General features: G+C 38.6%; 1 protein-coding gene across 8 annotated transcripts in view; it reads right to left on the bottom strand.

Annotated features, from left to right (window-relative positions):
- Positions 1–27130, bottom strand: part of PRELID3A (PRELI domain containing 3A) — a 150825-nt gene that overhangs the window by 92931 nt on the left and 30764 nt on the right. Inside the window, exon 6 of one of the 8 annotated variants that reach the window (XM_049901001.1) lies at positions 22893–25244. The exons of 6 other annotated variants lie outside the window; for them this stretch is intronic. In XM_049901001.1, the coding sequence (XP_049756958.1) occupies positions 25179–25244 (66 nt within the window). In that variant the 3' untranslated portion in view covers positions 22893–25178. Of the gene's footprint in view, positions 1–22892 lie in introns of those variants that run through there. One more of the 8 variants, XM_049901006.1, reaches the window with a different exon arrangement.

A 27130-nucleotide genomic window follows, 5' to 3' on the forward strand; every position in this document is an offset into this window, starting at 1 on the left:
TATTTGTCCTTTTGGTGTCATATCTCAGAATCCATTGTTAAAAACTAGGTCCTGAGGGGGGGCCAAGATGGCTGACTAGGTAGATGCTACCTCGGATCCCTCTTGCAACAAAGACTCGGAAAAACAAGTGAATCGATCACATACATGACAATCTACGAACGCTGAACAACAAACACAGATTTAAAGAGTTGGCCTGAGTGACAGAGACAGAGAACGAACAACTACGGGGAAGCAGTGACTGTTTTCGGAGCCTGGAGCCAGCGTCCCAGTCAGGTAACCTTGGCGCCGGGCTTAGGACTGGGTGCAGGGGAGAGCCGAACACAACATCTTGTGATGGCACAAACACGGGGCCGCAGCCCTACCCCCCTGAACTGACCCCAGAAGGGGGCCCAGCTGGTCCGTGAGGGCGGTGCGGCGACGCAGCTGGTGGGAGGAGAAGTCTCCGGGCGGCAGTGACTGGTTTTGGAGCCGGGAGTGCAGCGTCCCAGCCGGGGAACCTTGGCACCGGGCTTTTGACTGGGCACTGTCATGGCGCAAGCATGGGGCGTAGCCCTACTCCCCTGAACTAACCCCGGGAGGGGGCCCAGCCGGTCCACGTGGGCAGCGCAGCGACGTGGCTGGCAGGATGAGAAGTCCCAGGGAGGCAGCAACTGATTTTGGAGCCGGGAGTGCAGCGTCCCAGCAGGGGAACCTTGACGCTGGGCTTTGGACTGGCAGCAGAGGATCTGACTGCGGCTTCTGTGGGCCAGACCCTCGGGGGCAATCTCTACCCAGCCAGCACACATAGGCGACACGCCCCTCGGGAATCTCAGATAAAATAGTCATCCCAAGCAAGATAAGCAACTTTGGCTATATCCCGGGGTGCTACTCTCTCCTGTTTTTCTGAACCCTCCCCTCCCCTTCCCAGGCGGCTTCATTAACATTGGAATTTCCTGAGCCAGAGGGAGAACGGCTCCGGCTCCGCGGCTTTTCTTTTCCCTTTTTTTTTTTTTTTTTTGGTCTTTTCCTAACCGATTCTTCCGGCCTGAGAGAAGCAACCACAAAAAACCCAGGGACCAAAAATCCTTCCCTAATTGGACTAAAAACACAGAACCAGCTCCAGCCAAGCATATATGATCCATATTTCGGGCTTTCATCCCTACAGGGAACAAGGTGGCTATTATAATGCAAAGGCATTTCTGATAGGGATCTGACTGCATTTTTTTTTAGCAGATTTACTGGAAAAACAAGTTTCCCAGGTCTGATATCTCTGCTTATTCAACAGAACCCTAACTGACCCACAACAGGGAACTGAGGGCTGAAGCTCCCCCCAGACCACTTAGCCTCTTGCCTTAGGGGTCTAAGGAGGGTGACACCTACCAATCTGTAGAGGTACTTGCATTGGGGGCCTAAGGTACAGCTGCAGAGCCCTCTCACCAAGGTGCTTTAGGAATAGAGACACACCTACCTCACTGACACTTGGGGGAAGCCTGTCAGCATCCTGCCCCCCCCCCGGAGTGTGAACCCTAGCTGCTAATAGAATCTGGTGCACACAACTGTCACCACTGCTTCTCAAGGTGGATAGGTGTTAGGCATCACACACTTGATGACCCCAAATCAGATTCTACACAAGAATAGTGAATAGACTCAGGCATATATATCTGGCAACAGCCCAAACCAGCTGGCAATAGGTCATAAGTAAGTCAAGGGCTACAACAATCAAAACAGAACAATCTAGTAGCCCATCCACGTATACTGAAAGAAAACAAAACAAGACTCAGTGAGCAAATATAGAATAAATCACTACAATATCTTAGTGATGGCTTGCAGACAGCAATCGATATCACACCACATAAAGAAGCAGACCATGACAGCTTCTACAACCCCCCCCCAAACAAAAGAATCAAAATCTTTCCCAAATGAAGATACAATCCTGGAATTATCAGATACAGAATATAAAAAACTAATTTACAGAATGCTTCAAGACATCAGGGATGACCTCAGAAATGAAATAAGGCAAACTGCAGACAAAGCCAAGGAACACACTGATAAAACAGTTGAAGAACTCAAAAAGATTATTCAAGAACATAGTGGAAAAATTAATAAGTTGCAAGAATCCATAGAGAGACAGCATGCAGAAATCCAAAAGATTAACAATAAAATTACAGAATTAGACAACGCAATAGGAAGTAAGAGGAGCAGACTCGAGCAATTAGAATGCAGACTGGGAAATCTGGAGGACCAGGGAATTAACACCAACATAGCTGCAAAAAAAATCAGATAAAAGAATTTAAAAAAATGAAGAAACCCTAAGAATCCTGTGGGACTCTATCAAGAAGGATAATTTGCATGTGATTGGAGTCCCAGAACAAGGAGGGAGGACAGAAAACACAGAGAGAATAGTTGAAGACCTGCTGACAGAAAACTTCCCTGACATCATGAAAGACGAAAGGATATCTATCCAAGATGCTCATCAAACCCCATTTAAGACTGATCCAAAAACAAAAACACCAAGACATATTATCATCAAACTTGCCAAAACCAAAGATAAAGAGAAAATTTTAAAAGCAGCCAGGGAGAAAACAAAGGTCTCCTTCAAGGGAGCATCAATAAGAATAAGTTCAGACTACTCAGCAGAAACCATGCAGGCAAGAAGGCAATGGGATGACATATACAGAGCACTGAAGGAGAAAAACTGCCAGCCAAGGACCATATATGCAGCAAAACTCTCTCTGAAATATGAAGGCGAAATTAAGATATTTACAGATAAATGTAAGCTTAGAGAATTTGCAAAAACCAAACCAAAGCTACAAGAAATACTAAAGGATATTGTTTGGTCAGAGAACCAATAATATCAGATACCAGCACAACACAAGGTCACAGAACAGAACATCCTGATATCAACTCAAATAGGGAAATCACAAAAACAAATTAAGATTAATTAAAAAAAAATGCTCAAAACAGGGAATCATTGAAGTCAATATGTAAAAGATCACAATAATCAAAAAAAAGAGGGACTAAATACAGGTGGCATGGAACTGCCCTATGGAGAGGGATACAAGGCGATATAGGACAACACAAGTTAGGTTTTTACTTAGAAAAATAGGGGTAAATATTAAGGTAACCACAAAGAGGTATAACAACTCCATAACTCAAAATAAAAACCAAGAAAAACGTAACGACTCAGCAAACATAAAGTCAAATACTATGAAAATGAGGATCTCACAATTTACAAAGAAAAACATCTCAGCACAAAACAGTAGGTGGAAAAATGAAATTGTCAACAACACACATAAAAAGGCATCAAAATGACAACACTAAACACTTACTTATCTATAATTACGCTGAATGTAAATGGACTAAATGCACCAATAAAGAGACAGAGAGTCTTGGACTGGATAAAGAAACACGATCCTTCTATGTGCTGCCTACAAGAGACACACCTTAGACTTAGAGACACAAACAAACTAAAACTCAAAGGATGGAAAAAAATATATCAAGCAAACAATAAGCAAAAAAGAAGAGGAGTAGCAATATTAATTTCTGACAAAATAGACTTTAGACTTAAATCCGCCACAAAGGATAAAGAAGGACACTATATACTGATAAAAGGGACAATTGATCAGGAAGACATAACCATATTAAATATTTATGCACCCAATGACAGGGCTGCAAGATACATAAATCAAATTTTAACAGAATTGAAAAGTGAGATAGACACCTCCACAATTATAGTAGGAGACTTCAACACACCACTTTCGGAGAAGGACAGGACATCTAGTAAGAAGCTCAATAGAGACACAGAAGACCTAATTACTACAATCAACCAACTTGACCTCATTGACTTCTACAGAACTCTCCACCCAACTGCTGCAAAGTATACTTTTTTTTTCTAGTGCACATGGAACATTCTCTAGAATAGACCACATATTAGGTCATAAAACAAACCTTTGCAGAATCCAAAACACTGAAATATTACAAAGCATCTTCTCAGACCACAAGGCCATAAAAGTGGAAATCAATAACAGAAAAATTAGGGAAAAGAAATCAAATACTTGGAAACTGAACAATACCCTCCTGAAAAAAGACTGGGTTATAGAAGACATTAAGAAGGGAATAAGGAAATTCATAGAATGCAACGAGAATGAAAACACTTCCTATCAAAACCTCTGGGACACAGCAAAAGCAGTGCTCAGAGGCCAATTTATATCGATAAATGCACATATACAAAAAGAAGAAAGAACCAAAATCAGAGAACTGTCCCTACAACTTGAACAAATAGAAGGTGAGCAACAAAAGAATCCATCAGGCACCAGAAGAAAACAAATAATAAAAATTAGAGCTGAACTGAATGAATTAGAGAACAGAAAAACAATTGAAAGAATTAAAAAAAGCCAAAAGCTGGTTCTTCGAGAAAATTAACAAAATTGATAAACCATTGGCTAGATTGACTAAAGAAATACAGGAAAGGAAACAAATAATGCGAATAAGAAACGAGAAGGGCCACATCACAACAGATCCAACTGAAATTAAAAGAATCATAACAGATTATTACGAAAAATTGTATTCTAACAAATTTGCAAACCTAGAAGAAATGGATGAATTCTCTCCCTATAATGTTAACAGCGCACTCCTCCTTTCCACCCTGTATTTCCTGTGTCCATTCAACCAGTTCCTGTCCCTTCCTGCCTTCTCATCTCTCCTCCAGACAAGAGCTGCCCATTTAGTCTTATGTATCTACTTGAGCTAAGAAGCACACTCTTCGCAAGTGTCATTTAATGTCTTATAAATCCCTTGCCGTTGAGTCGATTCTGACTCATAGTGACCCTATAGGAAAGACTAGAACTGCCTGTTCGAGTTTACAAGGAGCACTTGGTGGATTGAAGTGCCGACCTTTTGGTTAGCACCCGTAGCACTTAACCACTATGCCAGCTGGGTCCAGTCTAATCTTTGCCTGAAGAGTTAGCTTCGGGAATGGTTTTAGTTTTGGCCTTTGCCCATTTTTAGTTGCCTTTTTGTTGTCGAGTTTTAGGAGTTCCTGGTACGTTTTCCATATTAAACCCTTACTAGACATGTGGTTCCCAAATATTTTTTTTCCCAATCTGCAGTTTGTCTCTTCACTTGTTTGAAGATGCTTGCTTTGATGTCCACAAGCTTTTCATTTCAATGGTCTGATTTATCTATTTTTTCTTTTGTTGTTCCTGCTTTTGATGTCATATCTAAGTATCTGTTGTAAAACAAGGTCACATCTTTACACACAGCATGCCCATTAATATAGATTTATAATCATTGTTTTATGCAGTTGTCTTTACAATCATCTAGGAAACAAAAAGAGGAGTTACAAATCCAAAATGTAGTAATACTGGCTTTTGTACTTACATACGTAGTTACTTTTACTGGTTATCTTTATTTCTTCATATGGCTTCAATTACCGCCTAGTGTCCTTTCATTTCCCTTTTAGCACTTCTTGTAAGGCAGGTCTACTAGCGACAAACTCCCTCAGTATTTGTTCATCTAGGAATGTCTTAATTTTTCCTTCATTTTTGTTGTTTTCTTTTAAAAATTTTTATTGTGGTAAAATATAACAAAACATTTGCCATTTTAACCATTTTTCACTGTATAATTCAGTGACACTGATTACATTCACCGTGTTGTGCAACCATCACCACTATCCATTTCCAAACATTTTTCATCACGCTTAACAGAAACTCCATACCTCTTAAGCAACAATTGCCATTTACCCCTACACCCTACACCAGGTAACCACTGATAAACTCTGGTCTCTATGCATTTGCCTATTCTAGACATTTCATATAAGTATGATCATACAATATTTGTCCTTTTGTGTCTAATTTCACTCAGCATGTTTACAAGGTGTATCCAGATTGTTGCATGTAAGAGGACTTCATTTTTCTTTATAGCTATATAATCTTCTTCGATTTTGTAGAAAAGTTTTGCTGGATATGGAATTCTTGATTAACAGGGTTTTTGTTTGGTTTTCTCACAGCACATTAAATATGTCATCCCACTGCCTTTTCTGTCTTCATGGTTTCTGATGAGAAATCAGCCATAAATCTTATTGAGGATTCCTTGTTTATGACACATCACGTCTCTCTTGCTGTTTTCAAGATTCTCCTTGGCTTTGGCTTTTGACAGTTTGATTATAATGTGTCTTGGTATGGATCTCGAGTTTATTGTGATTGGATTCACTGTGACTTCTGATGTGTAGATTAACATCCTTCACCAAAATTGGATATTTTCACCCACTGTTTTTCAAAGATACTTTTTGTCCATTTCTCTCTCTCTTCTCCGTCTGGGACTCCCATTATGTATATGTGGATTCACTTGATGCTATCCCACAGGTCCCACAGATTTTTTTTTTAATTGTGCTTTAAGTGAAAGTTTACAGCTCAAGATAATTTAGTTGCAATCCCCACAATGTGACAGCACACTCCCCCTTTCCATCCTGGGTTCCCTATGTCCATTCAACCAGTTCTTGTCCCTTCCTACCTTCTCATCCTGTCTCCAGACAGAAGCCACCCATTTGGTCTTGTGTATCTGATCGAACCAAGAAGCACACTCCTCACATATATTATTTTTGGTTGTATAGTACTGTCTAATCTTTGTCTGGAGAGTGGGTTTCAGGAATGGTTTCAGCTCTGGGTTAACAGAGAGTCCAGGGGCCATAGTTTTGGGAGCTCCTTCAGTCTCTGTCAAACCATTAAGTCTGGTCTTTTTATGTGAATTTGAGCTCTGCTCCACATTTTTCTCATGCTCCATCCGGGGCCCTCTGTTGTGTTTCCTGTCAGGGCAGTCATTGGTAGTAGCCAGGCACCATAGAGTTCTTCTGGTCTCAGGCTGGTGGAGTCTCTGGTTTATGTAGTCCTTTAGTCTCTTGGGCTAATATTTTCATTGTGTCTTTGGTTCTCTTCATTCTCCTTTGCTCCAAGTGGGATGGGACCAATTGATGCATCTTAGATGGCTTCTTGTTAGCTTTTAAGACCCCAGATGCCACTCATCAAAGTGGGATGCAGAACATTTTCTTAATAAATTTTGTTATGTCAATTGACCTAAACGTCCCCTGAAACTGTGTTCCCCAGGCCCCAACCCACCTATTCTGTCCCTCAAAGTGTCTGGATGTGTCCAGGAAACTCCTTAGCTTTTACTTTGGTCCAGTGGTGCTGACTTCCCCTGTACTGTGTGTTGTCCATCCCTTCAATGAAGCTGATCCTTGTCTACTGTCTAGAGACTTCCCCTTCCCCGCCCCCGCATAACCATCAAAGAATGCTTTTTCCTGTGTTTAAACTGTTCCTTGAGTTGTTATAATAGTGGTTTAATACAATGTTTGTCTTTTTGTTACTAATTTCACTCAGAAAAAATGCCCTCCAGATTCATCCATGTTGTGAGATTTTTTGCAGATTCCTCAGTGTTCTTTATCGTTGCGTAGTATTCCATTGTGTATATGTACCATGATTTGTTTATCCATTCATTTGGATAAACACCTAGGTTGTTTCCATCTTTTTGCTATCACGAACGCTGCTGCCATGAACATGGATGTGCATATGTCTATTCATGTGACAGCTCTAATTTCTCTAGCATATATTCCTAGGAGTGGGAATGCTGGATCATAGGATATTTCTACTTCTAGCTTTTCAAGGAAGCACCCAAAGTGATTGTACCACTGTACATTCTCACCAGCAGTGCGTAAGTGTTCCAGTCTCTACACAACCTCTCCAGCATTTGTTATTTTGTGTTTTTTTGGATTAGTGCCACCCTTGTTGGGATGAGATGGTATCTCATTGTAGTTCTGAATTGCATTTCTCTAATGGCTAATGACGGTAAGCATTTCCTCATGTGTCTGTTGGCTGCTTGGATGTCTTCTTTGAAGTATCTATTCATATACTTTGCCCATTTTTTAATTGGGTTATTTGTCTTTCTGTTCTTGAGGTGTTTTGTAGATTTTAGAGATTAGATCCTTATCAGATATGTCATAGCCAAAATTTTTTCCCAGTCTGTAGGTTTTCTTATTACTCTTTTGATAAAGTCTTTCGATGAGCATAACTGTTTGATTTTTAGGAACATGCAGTTATCTAGTTTCTCTTCTGGTGTTTGTGCCTGTTAGTCACGGTTTGTATACTATTTATGCCATTATTAGGGCTCCTAGTGTTGTCCCTATTTTTTCTTCCATGATCTTTATCATTTTAGATTTTATATGTAGGTCTTTAACCTATTTTGAGAGTTTTTGTACATGGTGTGAGGTATAGGTCTTGTTTCAATTTTTTTTTTTTTTTTTTTTGCAGATGGATATCCAATTATGCCAGCACCGCTTACTAAAGAGGCTGTCTTTTTGGGCCTTTGTCAAATATCACCTGCTCACATGTGGATGGATTTATGTCTAGATTCTCAATTCTGTTCCATTGGTCTATGTATCTGTTGTTGTACAAGTACCAGGCTGTTTTGACTACTGTGGCAGTGTAATAGGTTCTAAAATCAGGTAGTGTGAGGGCTCCCACTTTGTTCTTCTTCTTCAGCAATGCTTTACTTATCTGGGGACTCTTTCCCTTTGCATATGAAGTTGGCGATCAGTTTCTCCATCTAGTTAAAAAAATGTCATTGGAATTTGGACCAGGATTGCATTGTATCTGTAGATTGTTTTGGATAGAACTGACATTTTCACAATGTTGAGTCTTCCTATCCACGAGCATGGTATGTTTTTCCACATATATAGGTCTCTTTTGGTTTCTTCCAGTAGTGTTTTGTAGTTTTCTTTGTATAGGTCTTCTATGTCTCTGGTTAGATTTATTCCTAAGTACTTTATCTTCTTGGGGGTTACTGCAAATGGTATTGATTTGGTGATTTCCTCTTCAAAGTTCTCTTTGTTGGTGTAGAGGAATCCAACTGCCTCTTGTATGTTTATCTGGTATTCTGATACTTTGATGAAATCTTCTATTAGTTCGAGTAGTTTTCTTGTGGATTATTTGTGCTTTTTCTGCATATAAGATCCTATCATCTGTAAATAGGAATACTTTTACTTCTTCCTTACCAATTTGGATGTCCTTTATGTCTTTTTCTTGCCTTATTGCTCTGGCTGGGACCTCCAGCAAAATGTTGAATAAGAGTGGTGATAAAGAGAATCCTTGTCTGGTTCCCATTCTCAAAATGAATGCTTTCAGTCTCTCTCCATTTAGAATGATGTTGGCTGTGGCTTTGCGTAATTGCCCTTTATTGTGTCGAGGAATTTCCCTTCTATTCTTAGTTTGCAGAGAGTTTTTATCATGAATGGGTGTTGGACTTTACCAAATGCCTTTTCTGCATCAGTTGACAAGATCATGTGGTTCTTATTTTTTGTTTTATTTATTGGTGGATTACATTGATTGACTTCCTAATGTTGACCCATCCCTGCATATCTGGTATGAATCCTACTTGGTCATGATGAATTGTACTTTTGATATGCTGTTGAGTTCTATTAGCTAAAATTTTGTTGGAATTTTTGCAGTTAACTGGGACGTTCCAAGAAAACATAACCCTAAACCTCGAAACAAAGAAACCAAATCCAATGAGGTATTTCGTTGTACATTTTCAGCCTCAGAACTACCTTTTTTTTTTTTCATTGTGGTAATGTATCTGTCACACAACTTTTCCCAATTCAACTTTTTATAGGTGTACAACTTATTGACAGAAATTACAGTAACTGGCTGTGCAAACATACCCTTAATCAATGAGATTTTTCCATCGCTGTTAATCTCACTTTTCTCATCCTTCCCGCCCCTCTAACTACTAATAAACTTTGGTCCCTGTACATTTGCCTGTTCTTGTCTTTTTATATAAGTGAGGCCATGCAATATCTGTCCTTTTGTGATTGGCTTATTTCACTCAGTACGTCTTCAAGATCCATCCATGTGTCAAGACTTCATTTCTCCTACTATTTGAGTCTCTGCTTTCGAGTTTTTTGGGTATATACCTAGGAGTAGTACATGGTAGTTCTGGAAACCCTGATGGTGTGCTGGTTAAGAGCTAATGCTGCTAACCAAAAGGTTGACAGTTCAAATTCACCAGGCACTCCTTGGAAACCCTACGGGGCAGTTCTACTCTGTCCAATAGTGCCGCTATGAGTCTAAATCGACCCATTAATTTTTTTTTTTTATGGTAGTTCTGTTTTTGGTGTTTTGAGGAACCGCCACACTGTTTTCTACAACAGCTGTACCATTTGGTATTCCCACCAGCAACAGGTAAGGGTTCCAATTTCCCTACATCCTTGCCAAATTGGAAACCCCGGTGGCATAGTGGTTAAGTGCTACAGCTGCTAACCAGAAGGTCAGCAGTTCGAATCCACCAAGTGCTCCTTGGAAACTCTATGGGACGGTTCTATCCTGTCCTATAGGGTCGCTATGAGTCAGGATCGACTTGATGGCATTGGGTTTTTGGTTTGGGTTGCCACATTATTTATTTATTTTTATCTTAGCCATCCTTGTGGGAGTGAAATGGTATCTGATTGTGGTTATGATTTGCATCTCTGTGATGGCTAATGACATTGAGCATCTTTTCATGTGTTTGATGGCCATCTGAATGTCCTCTTTGGTGAAATGTCTATTCAAGTCCTATACCCGTTTTATAACTGCATTGTCTTTTTGTTGTTTAGTTCTTGAAGTTTTATATATATTTTGGTTATTAGATTCTTGTCAGATAAATGGGTTCTGAAGCTATTCTCCCAGTCAGTAGCATGTGTTTTCCCCTTTTTGGTAAAGTCTTTTGATGAACAAAAGTTTTCAATTTTTATGAGGTCCCATTTATTTTGTCTTTTGCTGTTCGTACTTTTATTATATTAGATAATCCATTGTTGAAAGCAAGGCTTGACAGTGTTAACCTTGTTCTTTGAAGAATTTTATGATTTTAGTTTCCACATGTAGGTCCTTAATCCATTTGATTCTTTTTTTCTTTTGGTATGGTGTGAGGCATGAATCCTGTTTCATTTTTCTGCATGTGGAAATCCAATTTCCCAGCAACATTTATTACAGAGACTCTTCTTTCCCCATCAAATGGACTTAGCACCCTTGTCAATAATCAGTTGACCACAGAGCTGTAAGTTTATTTCTGAACTCACAATTCCATTCCATTGGTCTATGTGCCTGTTGTTATGCCAGTACCAGGCTGTTTTGATTACTGTAGCTGTACAGTGTTTTAAAATCAGGAAGTGTGAGTCCTCATACTTTGTGCTTTTCTTTCAACACTGTTTTAGCTATTTGGGGTCTCTTGCTATTCCACATAAAGTTTAGGATTGGTTTTTCTATTTCTGAAAAGAAGGCTGTTGGAATTTTGATCAGGATTGCATCGAGCTTGTACAACACTTTGGGTAGTACTGGCATTTTAATTATACTAAATCTTCTGATCCATGAACATGGAACATCTTTCCATTTATTTAATTTTTCTTTAATCACTTTTAGCAGTGTTTCATGGCTTTCCTTGTATAAATCCTTCACGGCCTAGGTTAGATTTATTCCTAGGTACTTTATTCTCTTAGGTGCTACTATAAACGGAATTTTTACTAATTTCCCTTTCAGATTTCTCAGTGCTGGTGTCAGGGATTGAACTGTGTCCCCCAAAAATATGTGTCTATTTGGCTAGGCCACGATTCCCAGTAGTGTGATTGTCCACCATTCTGTCATGTGATGCGATTTTCCTATGTATTGTAAATCTTACCTCTATGATGTTAATGAGGCAGAACTCAATCTACAAGACTAGGTTGTGTCTTAAACAAATCTCTTTTAGATAAATAAAATAGAGAAGCAAGCAGAGAGATGAGGGACTTTATACAACCAAGAAAGTGCACCGGGAGCAAAGCACGTCCTTTGGACCCAAGCTTCCTGTGCTAAGAAGCTCCTAGACCAGGGGAAGATTGATGGCAAGGACCTTCCCTCAAAGCCAACAAAGAGAGAAAGCCTTCCCCTAGAGCTGGCACCCTCAATTTGGACTTCTAGTCTCCTAGACTGTGAATTAATAAACTTCTCTTTGCTAAAGCCATCCACTTGTGGTATTTCCGTTATAGCAGCACCAGATAACCAAGACAGCCAGTGTAAAGAAACCCAACTGATTTTTGTTTGTTGTCCTTGTACCAGGAAGCAGGCATATTGAGTGGAGGCTGCGTTCACAGCCAACAATCTACCAGAGGAGTACTGATAGCAACAAGACAGACCTCTATGGGTATCTGATCAGAGTGTGATATCCATCCCCCAGCTAGTAACTCCTGGTTGCCACAGTGTTGGAAACTGCTACAGAAGGCCACTGCAGTGGAGTTTGCTCTCACATTAAGCACTCTACCAAACTCTCTGCATCTCACAGCTCAAGCCTTTGAAACCAACAGGACAGACCTTCCTGGAAATCAACTTCGGTCTGTCTGCTTCCACTTTGATCGGTGTTGAGTACTGCTGACTAAAGCTGCTGTGTGCTAGGAAGAAGGCATCTTGAGTGGAGGCTACAGCCTCAGCCAACAAACTGTGGGGCAGGGTCTGATAGCAACAAGCCAGACCTTTGTGGGGGTACTTTCAGAGTGTGACAATCCCTCTCCCACCAACTAACTATAGGGTACGGGACTGATATGAACTTCAACATAAGGTCTTCTAGAGTAAAGGCAGGAGTAGGGTCACCTAAAAGGAGGCTGCCACCCTCAAACACAATGGGGCCACTGGGTCTCTGAAACCAACAAGACAGATCTCTTGAAGGTTATTCTGGAGAGTGCCAGCCCTCCTCCTCCTGAAAGAGAGTAGAGTCGGCTTGTGCCTCCCCAGGAAGCCAGCTCAGATAGAAGCAATCCACACAGAGAAGGGAAGGAAGTGATAACCATAGAGAGAGGACTGAGTCCCCTGGAAAACAGATTACGACACAATACCTTGCCTGAATGGCATTGCCAGCTGGAAGATGAGTTGATCACAGCATATTTTCTGATGTATCTGGGAAAGACTGAAAGTTGAAAACCAAAATCTGGAACTTTAGAATCATAATTAAATCAGGGAAGGAAAAGGAACTATCACAGAGAGGGAAAGGAAATGATAAGCAAAGGCTGAGAGCTTTGTTTGCCTAACAGTTTTTTGCAGAAAGTATTGTGGGAAAAACCACCAAATACTAGAGAGAACTGAGAAAGTTAACACCCTTGAAAATTCCAAAGCCCCAACAGAAAATTCCAAGACATACACAGAACAAACAATAATCTATCCAAATGAACATGACAAAGGGAATACAGAAATTTAACAAAACATTAAACATAATTAAAGACTTAAGGATAAACAGAAAAATAGCTAAAACAAATAAGGAAAACAATGCAAGAAAAAAAAATGATCCAATAACAGACATTACAACTGAAAGGAACAATAAAATAAGAAACACAACAGAAGAATTTACCAACAGATTTAATCAGGCAGAAGAAAGAATCAGCAAATTAGATGATAAGATAGTTAAAACTGCAGAGGCTGAAGAGCAATGAGAATGGAGGCTCAAGAAGGCTAAGCACAAATTAATGAAAGTATGGGACAACATTAGAGTTCAATGCATCAAATCTACTCTTGAGAAGCTCTACAAATTCAGGTGGGATATACCTAAGATTGTATTTTGAATTTGTTTTTTCTTCATATTCAACTTGAACTTGCATATGAGCAATTGATAGTCTGTTCTGCAGTCAGCCGCTGGACTTTTTCTAACTGATGATACTGAGCTTTTCCATCATCTCTTTCCACAGATGTAGTCAATTTGATTACTGTTTTCCATCCAGTGAGGTCCCTGTGTATAGTCACTGTTTACGTTGTTGAAAAAAGGTGATTGCAATGAACAAATCATTGCTCTTGCAAAACTCTATCATGCAATCTCCAGCATCATTTCTATGGTCCTAGGTCCTATTTTCCCACTACTGATCCTTCTCCTTTGTTTCCAACTTTCACATTCCAATCACCAGTAATTATCAATGCATCCTGATTGCATGTTTGATAAATTTCAGACAGAAGTAGGTAAAAATCTTCAATCTCCTCATCTTTGGCATTAGTTGTTGGTGCATTAATTTGAATAATGGTCCTATTAGCTGGTCTTCCTTGTAGGCACATGAATATTATCTTATCACTGACAGTGATTGTGGAATGATATCAATGACATCATACATAAAGAAAGCAAAAGGTCATTAAAAAGAGAGGAAAGAAAGAGAAGGCCAAAATGCATGTCAGAAGAGACTCTGAAACTTGCCCTTGAACGCAGAGCAGCTAAAGTGAATGGAAGAAATGATGAAGTAAAAGAACTGAACATAAGATTTTAAAGGGTGGCTCAAGAGGAAAAAGTATTATAATGGAATGTGCAAAGACCTGGAATTAGAAAACCAGAAAAGAAAAACAAGCTTGGCATTTCTCAAGCTGAAAGAACTGAAGAGAAAATTCAAGCCTCAAGTTGCAACTTTGAAGGATTCTATGTGCACAATATTGAAAGACGCAGAAAGCGTTAAAAGAAGATAGAAGGAATACACAGAGCCACTGAACCAAAAAGGATTGGTTCATGTTCAACCATTTCAGGAGGTAGCATATGATTAAGGATCAATGGTACTGAAAGAAGAGGTCCAAGTTGCCCTGAAAGCACTGGTGAAAAACAAGGCTCCAGGAAATGATGGAATACCAGTTGAGATATTTCAGCAAAGAGATGCAGCACTGGAGGTAATCATTCGTCTAGGCCAAGAAATTTAGAAAACAGCTACCTAGCCAACCAACTGGAGCAGAACCATATCTGTACCTATTTCACAGAAAGGTTATCCAAAAGAATGAGGAAATTATCAAACAATATCAATAATATTACACACGAGTAAAATTTTGCTGAAGATAATTTAAAAATGGCTACAGCAGTACATCAACACAGAATTGCCAGAAATTCAAGCCAGATTCAGAGGAAGATGAAGGATATCACTGCTGATGTCAGATGGATCTTGGCTGAAAGCAGAGAATACCAGAAAGATGTTTACCTGTGTTTTATTGACTATGCCAAAGCATTTGACATTGTGGATGATAACAAATTGTGGATAACACTGCAAGGGACAGGAATTTCAGAACACTTAATTGTGCTCATGAGGAACCTGCACATAGGCCAAGAAACACTCATTCAAACACAGCAAGGGGATACTGCATGCTTTACAATCAGTAAAGGTGTGCGTCAGGGTTGTATCCTTTCATCTTACTTATTCAATCTGTATGTTGAGCGAATAATCTGAGAAGCTGGACTATGTGATGAAGAACATGGCACTACGATTGGTGGAAGACTCTTTAACAACCTGGAACATGCAGATGACACAACTTTGCTTGCTGAAAGTTAACAGGACTTAAAGCACTTACTGATGAAGACCAAAGACTACAGCCTTCAGTACGGATTACACCACAACATAAAGAAAACTAAAATTCTCACAACAGAACCAATAAGCAACATCCTGATAAATGGAGAAAAGAATGAAGTTGTGGAGGATTTCATTTTACTTGAGTCCACAATCAACACCCATGTAAGTCAAGAAATCAAATGACGTACTGCATTGGGCAAATGTACTGCAAAAGCCCTCTTTAAGGTACTAAAAAGCAAAGATGTCATACTGGGGATGCTGGTGTGATTGCCCCCAAGCCATAGTGTCTTCATTCGCCTCATAAGGATTCAAAAGCAGGACAATGAACAAGTAACACCGAAGAACTGATGCCTTTCGATTGGTGTTGGTGAAGAATACTGAATATACCATGGATCCCAGAACAACAAACAAGTCTATCTTGAAAGAAGCCCAACCAGAGTGCTCCTTGGAAGTGAGAATGGCAAGACTTCGTCTCAAGCAGTTTGGGCATGGAGAAGAACATCATACTTGGTAAGGTAGAGGGTCAGGAAAAAAGAGGAAGACCCTCAATAAGATGGACTGACACAGTAGCTACAACAATGGGATCAACATAGCAATGATTGTGGTGGTGGGATAGGAACTGGGCAGTGTTTCATTCTGTTGTACACAGGGTCCCTATGAGTCAGAACAGACTCAATGGCACCTAACAACACCAAGAATGGGAGGGTAACAAGACACATAACATACTCATAATCGGAATCCAGAAGGAGATGACAAAATTTTTGAAGAAAAGAAGAAAATGTCCCCATTTAATGAAGAACATTAATCTATATATCCAAGAAGCTCAAAGAACCCCAAGTAGGATAAATTCAAAGATACATCATAGTTAATCTCTCAAAAATTAAAGAAAAAGAGAGAATCTGGAAAGCACTGAGAGAGAAGTAAACAGTTACATACAAAGGATCCCCAATAAGATTAAGTGCTGATTTCTCTTCTGAAACACTGGAGGCCAGAAGTCAATGGGATGATATTTTCAAAGTGCTGAAAGAAAAAAACTGTCAACCAAGAATACTATAACCAGTGAAACTATCTTGTAAGAATAAGAGTGAAATTGAAACATTGCTAAATGAAATAGAAGCTGAGAGAGCTCACATCTCCCGGACTGGCCCTAAAAACATATTAATGGAGAGTTCTGTAGATGGAAGAGAAAATACACTAGAAAGTAATTCAAAGTTATGCATAAAAAGAAAGATTCCTAATAAAGGGAAATGCATGGACAAGAATATGGGCTAGTAATAAGATATTCATGCTTGATAATTCTAATTGTGTTGTCTTCCACATTTTGTAATAACAAATATATAAAAACAAGTATAAAATTGTGTGACATGGCACATGAAATATAAAGACATAATTAGTGATGACAAAATGGGTGGAGAGGAATACTATAAATATAGAACTTCTTGTGTGTTACTGAGGTTAAGTTGGTACAAACTTTCCCTACAGTGTTAAAAATACAAGCTATTAAACGTAGCATTCATGGTAACCACTAAGAAAAAATCTAAAAAAGAAAGAAGGAAACCAAAATGGCTCACTACAATAAACCAAAAAACACATAAGCAAGCAGTTCTAAAGGACAAAGACAAAGACAAAGAAGGCTTAAGACACACAAAAAAACAAATGACAAAATGGAAGAAGTAAGTCACTTCTTATCAGTAATTACAGTGAATGTAAATGGACTAAATGCTCCAATCAAAAGCTAAAGAGTGGCAGAATGGATAAAAAAATGTGATCCAACCATATGCTGTTTACAAAGGACACATCTTAGACCCAAGGATACAAATTGTTTGAAAGTGAAAGTACTGTAAAAAAAAAAAATATTCCATAGAAATAATGACCAAAAGAAGAGGAGTCTGCTTCTTAGCTCAAGCAGACACAGGAGACTATGTGGGCAGCTCCTGTCTGGAGGCAAAATGGGAGGCCAGAGGGGGATAGGAACTGCTTGAGTGGACACAGGAAATACGGGGTGGACAGGGGGAGTGTGCTGTCACATTGTAGGGAGAGCAGCTAGGGTCACATAACAATGTGTGTAGAAGTTTTTGTATGAGAAACTGACTTGAATTGTCAGCTTTCACTTAAAGCTCAATAAAAAAAGAGAAAAAGAATAAAAGAAAGCTGGGGTGGCAATACTAATATCAGACAAAGTAGACTTTAAGGGAAAATCTGTTAGAAGAGATAAAGATGTGTTGTTAGAAGAAATGAAGTGAAAAAAGGGTCGATTATCAAAAAAATTTAATAATCATAAATATATATGCCTCCAATATCAGAGCACCTAAATATATAAAGCAAACCCTAATAGCAGTACAATAATAGTTGGAGACTTCAATACACTACTTTCAATCTCAGAATATCCAGAAAGAACATCAAGAAAACAGAGGAACTGAATGACACTATAAACCAATTAGACTTAACAGACATATACAAAACACTCCACCCAACAAGAGCACAATATACGTTCTACTCCACTGCATGTGGATCATTCTCCAGGATAGACCACATGTTAGGTCACAAAGCAGGTCCTGATAAACTTAAGAAGAGTGAAATCATAAAAGTAGTTTCTCTAACCACAGTGGATTGAAGCTAGAAATCAATAACAGAAAAAAAAAAAAAACCCTGAAAAATACAGAAACATATGGAATTTAAACAGGATCACTATTAACTACAAATAGGTCAAGGAAGAAATCAAAAGAGAAATCACAAATTTCTTAGAGTCAAATGAAAATGAAAGCACAACATACCAAGACATATGGGATGCAGCAAAAGAAGCACAGAGAGGGAAACTTACAGCAATAAATGCCTAAATGAGAAAAGAAGATCTCAAATCAATAGCTAACTTGACAACTCCAGGAACTGGAAAGAGAAGACCATACTAAGTCTAAATCAACCAGAAGAAAGGAAATAATAAAGATCAGAGCATAAATAAATAAAATTCAAAAAAAAGGAAAGAATAAAATCTGAAGTTGGTTTTTCAAAAAGATCAATAAAATTGGCAAAGCTTTAGCTAGACTGACAAAGAAAAAAAGAGAAAAGATGCAAATAAAAAGATAAGACATGAAAGAGGGGACATTACAACTGACCTGATAGAAGTAAAAAGAATTATAAATAGAATATTATGAACAACTGTATGGCAACAAATTGGATAACCTAGACAAAATGGACACATTCTTAGAACAGACCCATATCAAGTGGAGAGATTGAAACAGTGATCAAAAACCTTCCAACAAAAGAAAAAGTCTTGGATCATATGGCTTCACTAGGGAATTCTATCAGATGTTTCAAGAAGTATTTATATCAATATTGTTTAAACCCTCCCAAAAGATAGAGAAGGAAGGAATACTCTCTAATTTGTTTTATGAATCAAACATAACCAAAATCAGGCAAAGACACCACAAGAAAAGAAAACTACAGGCCTATATTTTTATATCTCTTAGAAATATAGATGCAAAAATCCTCAACATAACACTAGAGAATAGAATGCCACAGCATATTAAAAGAGTCATGCACCGTGACCAAGTAGGCTTTATTCCAGGAACACAAGGATGGTTCAACATTAGAAAATCAATCAACGTAACACACCACATCAATAAAACTAAGGAAAAGAACCACATGATCATTTCTACGAATGTGAAAAATTCAGCTGATAAAATCCAACACCCTTTCGTGATGAAAACCCTAAAGAAGATTAGAATAGAAGGGAAATTCCTCAATATCATTCAGGGCATATATGAAAAGCCAACAGACAACATTATACTTAATGGAGAAAGAATGAGAGCTTTCCCCTTGAAATCAGTAACAAAATAAGGGTGCCTGCTCTCATCGCTTCTATTCAGTATTGTATTAGAAGTCCTAGCAAGAGCAATAAGACAAGAAGAAGAAGTCAAAGGTATCCAGATAGGAAGAGAAGAAGTAAAATAACCCCTATTTGCAGATGACATGATCCTATATATAGAAAATTGCAAAGCATCCACCACAAGGAAACTTCCAGAGCTAACAGAGAAATTTAGTAAAGTAGCAGGATACGAGGTCAACAAACAAAAATTAGTTTGGTTGTGATACACTATCAATAAGAAATCTGAAAGGGAAATTAGGGAAACAATCCCATTTACAGTAGAATCAAAGAAAATAAAATACCTAGGAGCAAATCTAACCAGGGACATGAAGGACTTATACAATGAAAGCAATAAAACACTGCTGAAATGTTAAAGAGTACTTAATAACTGGGAAGATATTCCATGTTCATGAATTGGAAGACTTAATATTCTTAAGATGTCATTACTACCCAAAGTGATCTGTAGATATAACACAATTCCAATCAAAATTCCAACAGCCTTCTTTACAGAAATAGAAAAGCCAATCCTCAACATTATATGGAACGGCCAGGGGCTCTGAATAGCTAAAGCAATGCTGAAACAGAAGAACAAAGTAGGAGGACTCATACCTCCTGATTCTGAAACCTAACTATACAGCTACAGCAATCAAAACAGCCTGTTACAGAATCCAGTGAGAATGAAAACACTACCTAAATGAAAACACAGCTAAAGCAGTGCTCAGAGGTCAAGTTATTGCAATAAATGCACACAACCAAAAAGAAGGGCCAAAATCAAAGAATTATCCCTACAACTTGAACAAATAGAAAGAGAGCAACAAAAGAAACCTTCTGACACCAGAAGAAAGCAAATAATAAAAATCAGAGCAGAATTAAATGAAATGGAGAACAGAAAAACAACTGAAAGAGTTAACAAGACCAAAAGCTGGTTCTTTGAAAAAAATCAACAAAATTGGTAAACCATTGGCTAAACCGACAAAAGAGAAACAGGAGAGGAAGCAAATAACCCAAATAAGAAATGAGGTACATGATACTACAACACAACCAACTGAAATGAAAAGAATCATATCACATTACTATGAAAAACTGTACTCTAACAAACTTGAAAACCTAGAAGAAACTTATGAATTTCCACAAACATACTACCTACCTAAACTAAAACAAACAGACGTAGAACAACTGAACAAACCCATAACAAAAGAAAAGATTGAAAAGGTAATCAAAAAACTCCCAACCAAAAAAAAAAAAAGCCCTGGCCCAGACTGCAGAGTTCTACCAAACTTTCAGAGAAGAGTTAACACCACTACCACTAAAGGTATTTCAGAGCATAGAAAACAAAGGAATACTCCCAAACTCATTTTATGAAGCCAGCATATCCCTGATATCAAAACCAGATAAAGACACTGCAAAAAAAGAAAATTACAGACCTATATGCCTCCTGAACATAGATGCAAAAATCCTCAACAAAATTCTAGCCAATAGAATTCAACAACATATCAAAAAAATAATTCACCATGACTAAGTGGGATTCATACCAGGTATGCAGGATGGTTCAACATTAGAAAAACAATTAATGTAATCCATCACATAAATAAAACAAAAGATAAGAACCACATGACCTTATCAATTGATGCAGGAAAGGCATTTGACAAAGTTCAACGCCCATTCATGATAAAAACACTTAGCAAAATAGGAATAGAAGGAAAATTCCTCAACATAATAAAGGGCATTTATACAAAGCCAACAGCCAATATCATCCTAAATGGAGAAAGTCTGAAAGCACTCCCCTTGAGATCAGGAACCAGACAAGGATGCCCTTTATCACCACTCTTATTCAACATTGTGCTGGGGGTGCTGGGGGTCCTGGACAGAGCAATTAGGCTAACCCAGACCCAGTGCTGTCGACTAGATAAAGAAATAAAGGGCATCCATATTGGCACGGAAGAAGTAAAAGTATCCCTATTTGCATGATATTATACACAGAAAACCCTAAAGAATCCTCAAGAAAACTACTGAAACTAATAGAAGAGTTCAGCAGAGTGTCAAATACAAGATAAACATACAAAAATCAGCTGGATTCCTCCACATCAACAAAAAGAACATCGAAGAGGAAATCACCAAATCAATACCATCCAAGAAGAGAAAATAAATACAAATAAATCTTACCGGAGATGTAAAAGAACTATACAAAGAAAACTACAAGACAGTACTGCAATAAACCAAAAGAGACCTACATAAATGGAAAAACATACCTTGCTCATGGACAGGAAGACTTAACATTGTAAAAATGTCTATTCTATCAAAAGCCATCTATAGATACAATGCAATTGCGATCCAAATTCCAACGACATTTTTTTAATGAGATGGAGAAACAAATCACCAACTTCATATGGAAGGGAAAGAGGCCTGGATAAGTAAAGCATTACTGAAAAAGAAGAACAAAGTGGGAGGCCTCACTCTACCTGATTTTAGAATCTATTATACCGCCACAGTAGTCAAAACAGTCTGGTCCTGGTACAACAACAGACACATAGACCAATGGAACAGAACTGAGAGTCCAGACATAAATCCACCCACATATGGGCAGCTAATATTTGACAAAGGCCCCAAATCAGTTAAATGGGGAAAAGACAGTCTCTTTAACAAATGGTGCTGGCATAACTGGATATCCACCTGCAAAAAAATGAAACAAGACCCATACCTCACACAAAAACTAACCCAAAATGGATCAAAGACCTAAATATAAAATTTAAACGATAAAGATCATGGAAGAAAAAATAGGGATAACGCTAGGAGCCCTCATACGTGGCATAAACGGTACACAAAACATTACTAACAATGCCGAAGAGAAACTAGATAACAGGGAGCTCTCAAAAATCAAACACCTATGCTCATCCAAAGACTTCACCAAAAAGTAAAAAGATTACCTTTAGACTGGGAAAAAAATTTTAGCTATGACGTTTCCGATCAGCATCTAATCTCTAAAATCTACATGATACTGCAAAAACTCAACTATGAAAAGACAAATAATCCAATTAAAAAATAGGCAAAGTATATGAACAGGCACTTCACTAAAGAAGACATTCAGGTAGCTAACAGACACATGAGGAAATGCTCACGACCATTAGCCATTAAAGAAATGCAAATCAAAACTACAATGGGATTCCATCTCACTCCAACAAGGCTGGCATTAATCTAAAAAACACAAAATAATAAATGTTGGAGAGGTTGTGGAGAGACTGGAACACTTATACACTGCTGGTGGGAATGTAAAATGGTACAACCACTTTGGAAATGGATTTGGCGCGTCCTTAAAAAACTAGAAATACAACTACCATATGACCCAGCAATCCCATTCCTTGGAATACATAGAAATAAGAGCCTTTACACGAACAGACATATGCACTCTTCACTGTTTAAAATAGCAAAAAGATGGAAGCAACCGAGGTGTCCATTGACAGATGAATGAATAAATAAATTACGGTATATTCACACAATGGAATATTATGCATCGATAAAGAACAATGATGAATCTGTGAAACATTTCATAACATGGAGGAATCTGGAAGGCATTATGCTGAGTGAAATTAGTCAGCTGCAAAAGGAAAAATACTGTATGAGAGCACTATTATAAGAACTCAAAAAATAGTTTAAACATAGAAGAAAATATTCTTTGATGGTTACAAGAGTAGGGAGGGAGGGAGGGAGAGCGGTTTTCACTAATTAGATAGTAGATAAGAACTATCTTAGGTGAAGGGAAAGACAACACACAATACAGGAGAAGTCAGCACAACTGGACTAAACCAAAAGCAAAGAAGTTTCCTGAATAAACTGAACGCTCCAAAGGCCAGCGTAGCAGGAGCAGGGTTTGGGGACCATGGTTTCAGGGGACACGTAAGTCAATTGGCATAATAAAATCTACTAATATTCTGCATCCCACTCTGGAGAGTGGTGTCTGGAGTCTTAAACGATATCAAGTGGCCATCTAAGATGCATTAATTGGTTTCAACCCACTGCAGTAAAGGAGAATGAAGAGCACTGAAGACACAAGGTAATTATGAGGCCAAGAGACAGAAAGGGCCACGTAAACCAGAGACTATATCAGCCTGAGACCAGAAGAAACAGACAGTGCCCGGCTACAACAGATGACTGTCCTGACAGGGAACGCAACAGAGAACCCCTGAGGGAGCAGGAGAGCATCGGGATGCAGACTTCAAATTCTTGTAAAAAGACCAGACTTAATGGTCTGACTGAGACTAGAAGGACCCCAGTCATGGTCCCCACACCTTCTGATAGCTCAAGACAGGAACCATTCCCAAAGCCAACTCTTCAGGCAGTGATTGGACTGGACTATGGGATAGAAAATGATACTGGTGAAGAGTGAGCTTCTTGGATCAAGTAGACACATAGGACGATGTGGGCAGCTCCTGTCTGGAGGGGAGATGAGGGGGCAGAAGGGGTCAGAAGCCAGCTAAATGGACATGAAAATAGACAGTAGAGGGAAGAAGTGTGCTGTCTCATTAAGGGGAGAGCAACTAGGAGTATATAGCAAGGTGTATATAAATTTTTATCTGAGAGACTGGCTTGATTTGTAAACTTTCACTTAAAGCACAATAAAAATTAAAAAAATAATAACAAAAGAGGCACATGACCTATATTGAGAAAATGACAAAATGTTATTGAAGGAAATAAAAGAAATCTAAATAAATGGCATCAGCCAAAAAACAACAACAACAACAACAAAAAGCCTGTTAGTGGTGTAACAACAGACACTTAGACCAATGGAACAGAACTGAGAGTCCAGAAATAAACCCACACATCTACGGCCAACTGACTTTTGACAAGGGCACTAATCCATTTGATGGCGAAAGAAGAATCTCTTCAATAAATGGCGTTGGGAAAATTGGATTTCCACATGCAGAAAAATGAAATAGGATCCATGCCTCACACCGTACAAAAATAAATATATACAATAAAAGATGGATTAAGAACATAAATGTGCAAACAAAACCATAAAATTCTTCAAAGAACAAGCAGGGGCAACGTTGTCAGGCCTAGCTTTCAACAATGGATTATCTAATATAATAACAAAAGCACAAACAGCAAAAGACAAAACAAGTAAAGGGAACCCCATAAAAATTAAAAACTTCTCTTCACCGAAAGACTACCAAAAAAGTGAAAAGACAAGCTATCAACTAGAGAATACCTTTGCAAGTCATGTATCTGATAAAAATCTAATAACCAAAATATATGTAAAATTTTGACAACTTAAAGATGAAACGACAAATAACCCAATCATAAAATGGGCAAAGAACAAAGAGGACATTCAAATAGCCACCAGTCACATGAAAAGATTCTCAGGGTCATTAGCAATCAAAGAGATGCACACCAAAAGCACAATGAGATACCATTTCACTCCACAGGGATGGCTAAGATTTAAAAAAAGGAAAATATTAAATGTTGACAAGGATGTGGAGAAACTGGAGCCCTTATCTATTGCTGGTGGGAATGCAAATGGTATAGCCATTGTGGAAAACAATGCGGTGATTCCTCAAAAAACTAAAAACAGAACTGCAGTATGATCCAGCAATCCCACTCGTAGACATATAACCAAAAGATCTGAAAGCAGAGACGCAAAAAGTGCCTTGTACATGAATGTTCATTGCAGCACTATTCACAATAGCCAAAACGTGAAAACAACCTAAATGTCCAATAACAGATAAATGGATAAACAAGATGTGGTCCATACACACACAGGAGTGCTACTCAGCCAGCAGGAAAAATGAGGTACTGATACATGCTACAGTGTGAAAGGAGCCTGAAGACAGTATGCTGAGCAAAATAATCCCATCACAGAAAGACAATTATTGTTTGACCTAACTTATATAAAAAGACAAGAAAAGGCAAATGTACAGAGACCAAATTTTATTAGTTGTTACAGGAGCTGGAGAGATGTTTCAGAAAAGGGAGGTTACTGGTGCTGGAAAAATCTCATTGATTAAGGTTATGGCTGCACAGCTGATTATTGCTGTCAATAAGTTGTACACCTGTAAAAAACTGAATTGGGAAAAGTTGTACAATAGATATATTTACGACAACCACAAAAAGAATAGCTACCGAGGCTGCTTATGTACAACCAAACACCTCAAAGGGATCTGGTTCCTTGGTTTGGAGGTTCATGGTCATGGTTTCATGGTACATCCCAGTTAACTGGGCTAATAACATGTTTAGTGCTGTTGTTCTACCTCCTAGTTTGTTGTGTAGTGCTTGGGGTCGTAAAAGCTTGCAAGGGGCCATCCATGATACAACAATTTGTTTCTATTCACCTGGAGCAACAGAGGAAGAAAGAGAGTCAGGAATAGGAGGAGGATACGGAATGTGTGGGTAATTGCCTCCATGAACAGTGACCTCCTTTGCCATGAGACCAGAAGAACTGGATGGTGCCTGGCTATCATTACTGAACATTTTGATCAAAGATTCTATATAAGAATCCTGATCAAAAGTGTGCACAAGCAGAAGAGAATTTCAAATTCTCATGGACTCCAGACTTTCTGGAGCCATGGGGAGTAGATGAACCCCTGAAACTACTGCTCTGAGACACTCTTTAAATCTTAAACCAAAAATATGCCCTGGAGTCATCTTAAATCCAAACAATACTTCAGCTTAACTAGTAAAAACAGTCTGCCTTGAGTATTATGCCCTTTTAAAATCTATATGGGATCAAATTGACAACAGCAACTCAAAAGATTGGATAGGAACCTTAGGGGGCAGTGAGTTTGTGTTAATACGGGATGAAGAACTCAGAAAAGGAGGTTAAGAATGGTTGTACAACTCAAAGAACGTAATCAATGTCACTGAACTGTACATGTAGGAACTGTTGAATTGGTGTTGTTTTGCTGTGTATATTCTCAACAACAACAACAAAATAAATAAAATTTAGGGAAAAAAAAGAACTAGCAGAATATGCATATTATTTAGAAATCTAGAAGTAAATACGAGAAACAGCCAAGAGTTCAGAGTCGCCTCAGGAGAGTGGAACTGTATATTTTGGAAGGGTGTGAGTCAGGGTGGCAGGGTGGTTTTGCCAGAAGTCTTTTAACTCTGTTTTACCTTAAGCTATGTGCACACAGTACTTTGATAAAAATAAAAGTAAAGAAAAAAATAAATAACATGCTTGTTTCATTTGGATTGGAAATACTATTAATTATAAAACAAAATGCAGTATCTAAAAGAAATACTTATAATGGAATACAGTTTTATTCTTTCTTTACAGGAGACCCTCACCTAAAGTTTTTATAGTTCAAACTATAATTCAAAACATCGCTTACTTTTGAAAATGAAAATTCCCAATTGGAACCACCTTAAAGCTAGCAGGACAGTAATTCTGCTGCTACCTCAACAAAACGGTGGCTGGCGGTCTGCTTTAATAAGCCTTCCCAGAATAGCCAGCCTCCCATGCCCGCATGCCAAATGGATTGGGCCAAGACGTACCTGCCTCTCTGAAGATGGATCTGAATGCTGGGAAATAATATGGGAGCTTCCAAATCATTGGGATTGCTGGTCTCCAGATCAGCTGGATGAACCAGCCCCACCCTGAAGGATGAACGCACTGTGCTTCTTAACCAATTCTAATTTTATCCCTAATTTGAGAGTTCCAAAAAGCTCAATGATAATTTCCAACGGGTTTAAGCTTCCTATACTGGGTTCCCCACAAGCACAGGTCACTTCATGTGTGTCCCCTTGGGTGCTGACATTTCAGGTGGTGGTGAGCACCCCAACTTGAAGCATGGACAGATTGAACAAACAGTGGTTGAAAGGAAGAGAAATGAAGCAGGGAGAGGTCATCTGAAGTGAGAAACAGAGCTGCCAGGTATCCATGGAGAGATGTGGAAGGGTGAAGGCACTCTTGACTAAAGAGCATGTGAGGGAAATGGTGAAGACAT

Source organism: Elephas maximus, chromosome 11 (assembly GCF_024166365.1).
Source record: "Elephas maximus indicus isolate mEleMax1 chromosome 11, mEleMax1 primary haplotype, whole genome shotgun sequence".
Taxonomy (NCBI): Eukaryota; Metazoa; Chordata; class Mammalia; order Proboscidea; family Elephantidae; genus Elephas; species Elephas maximus.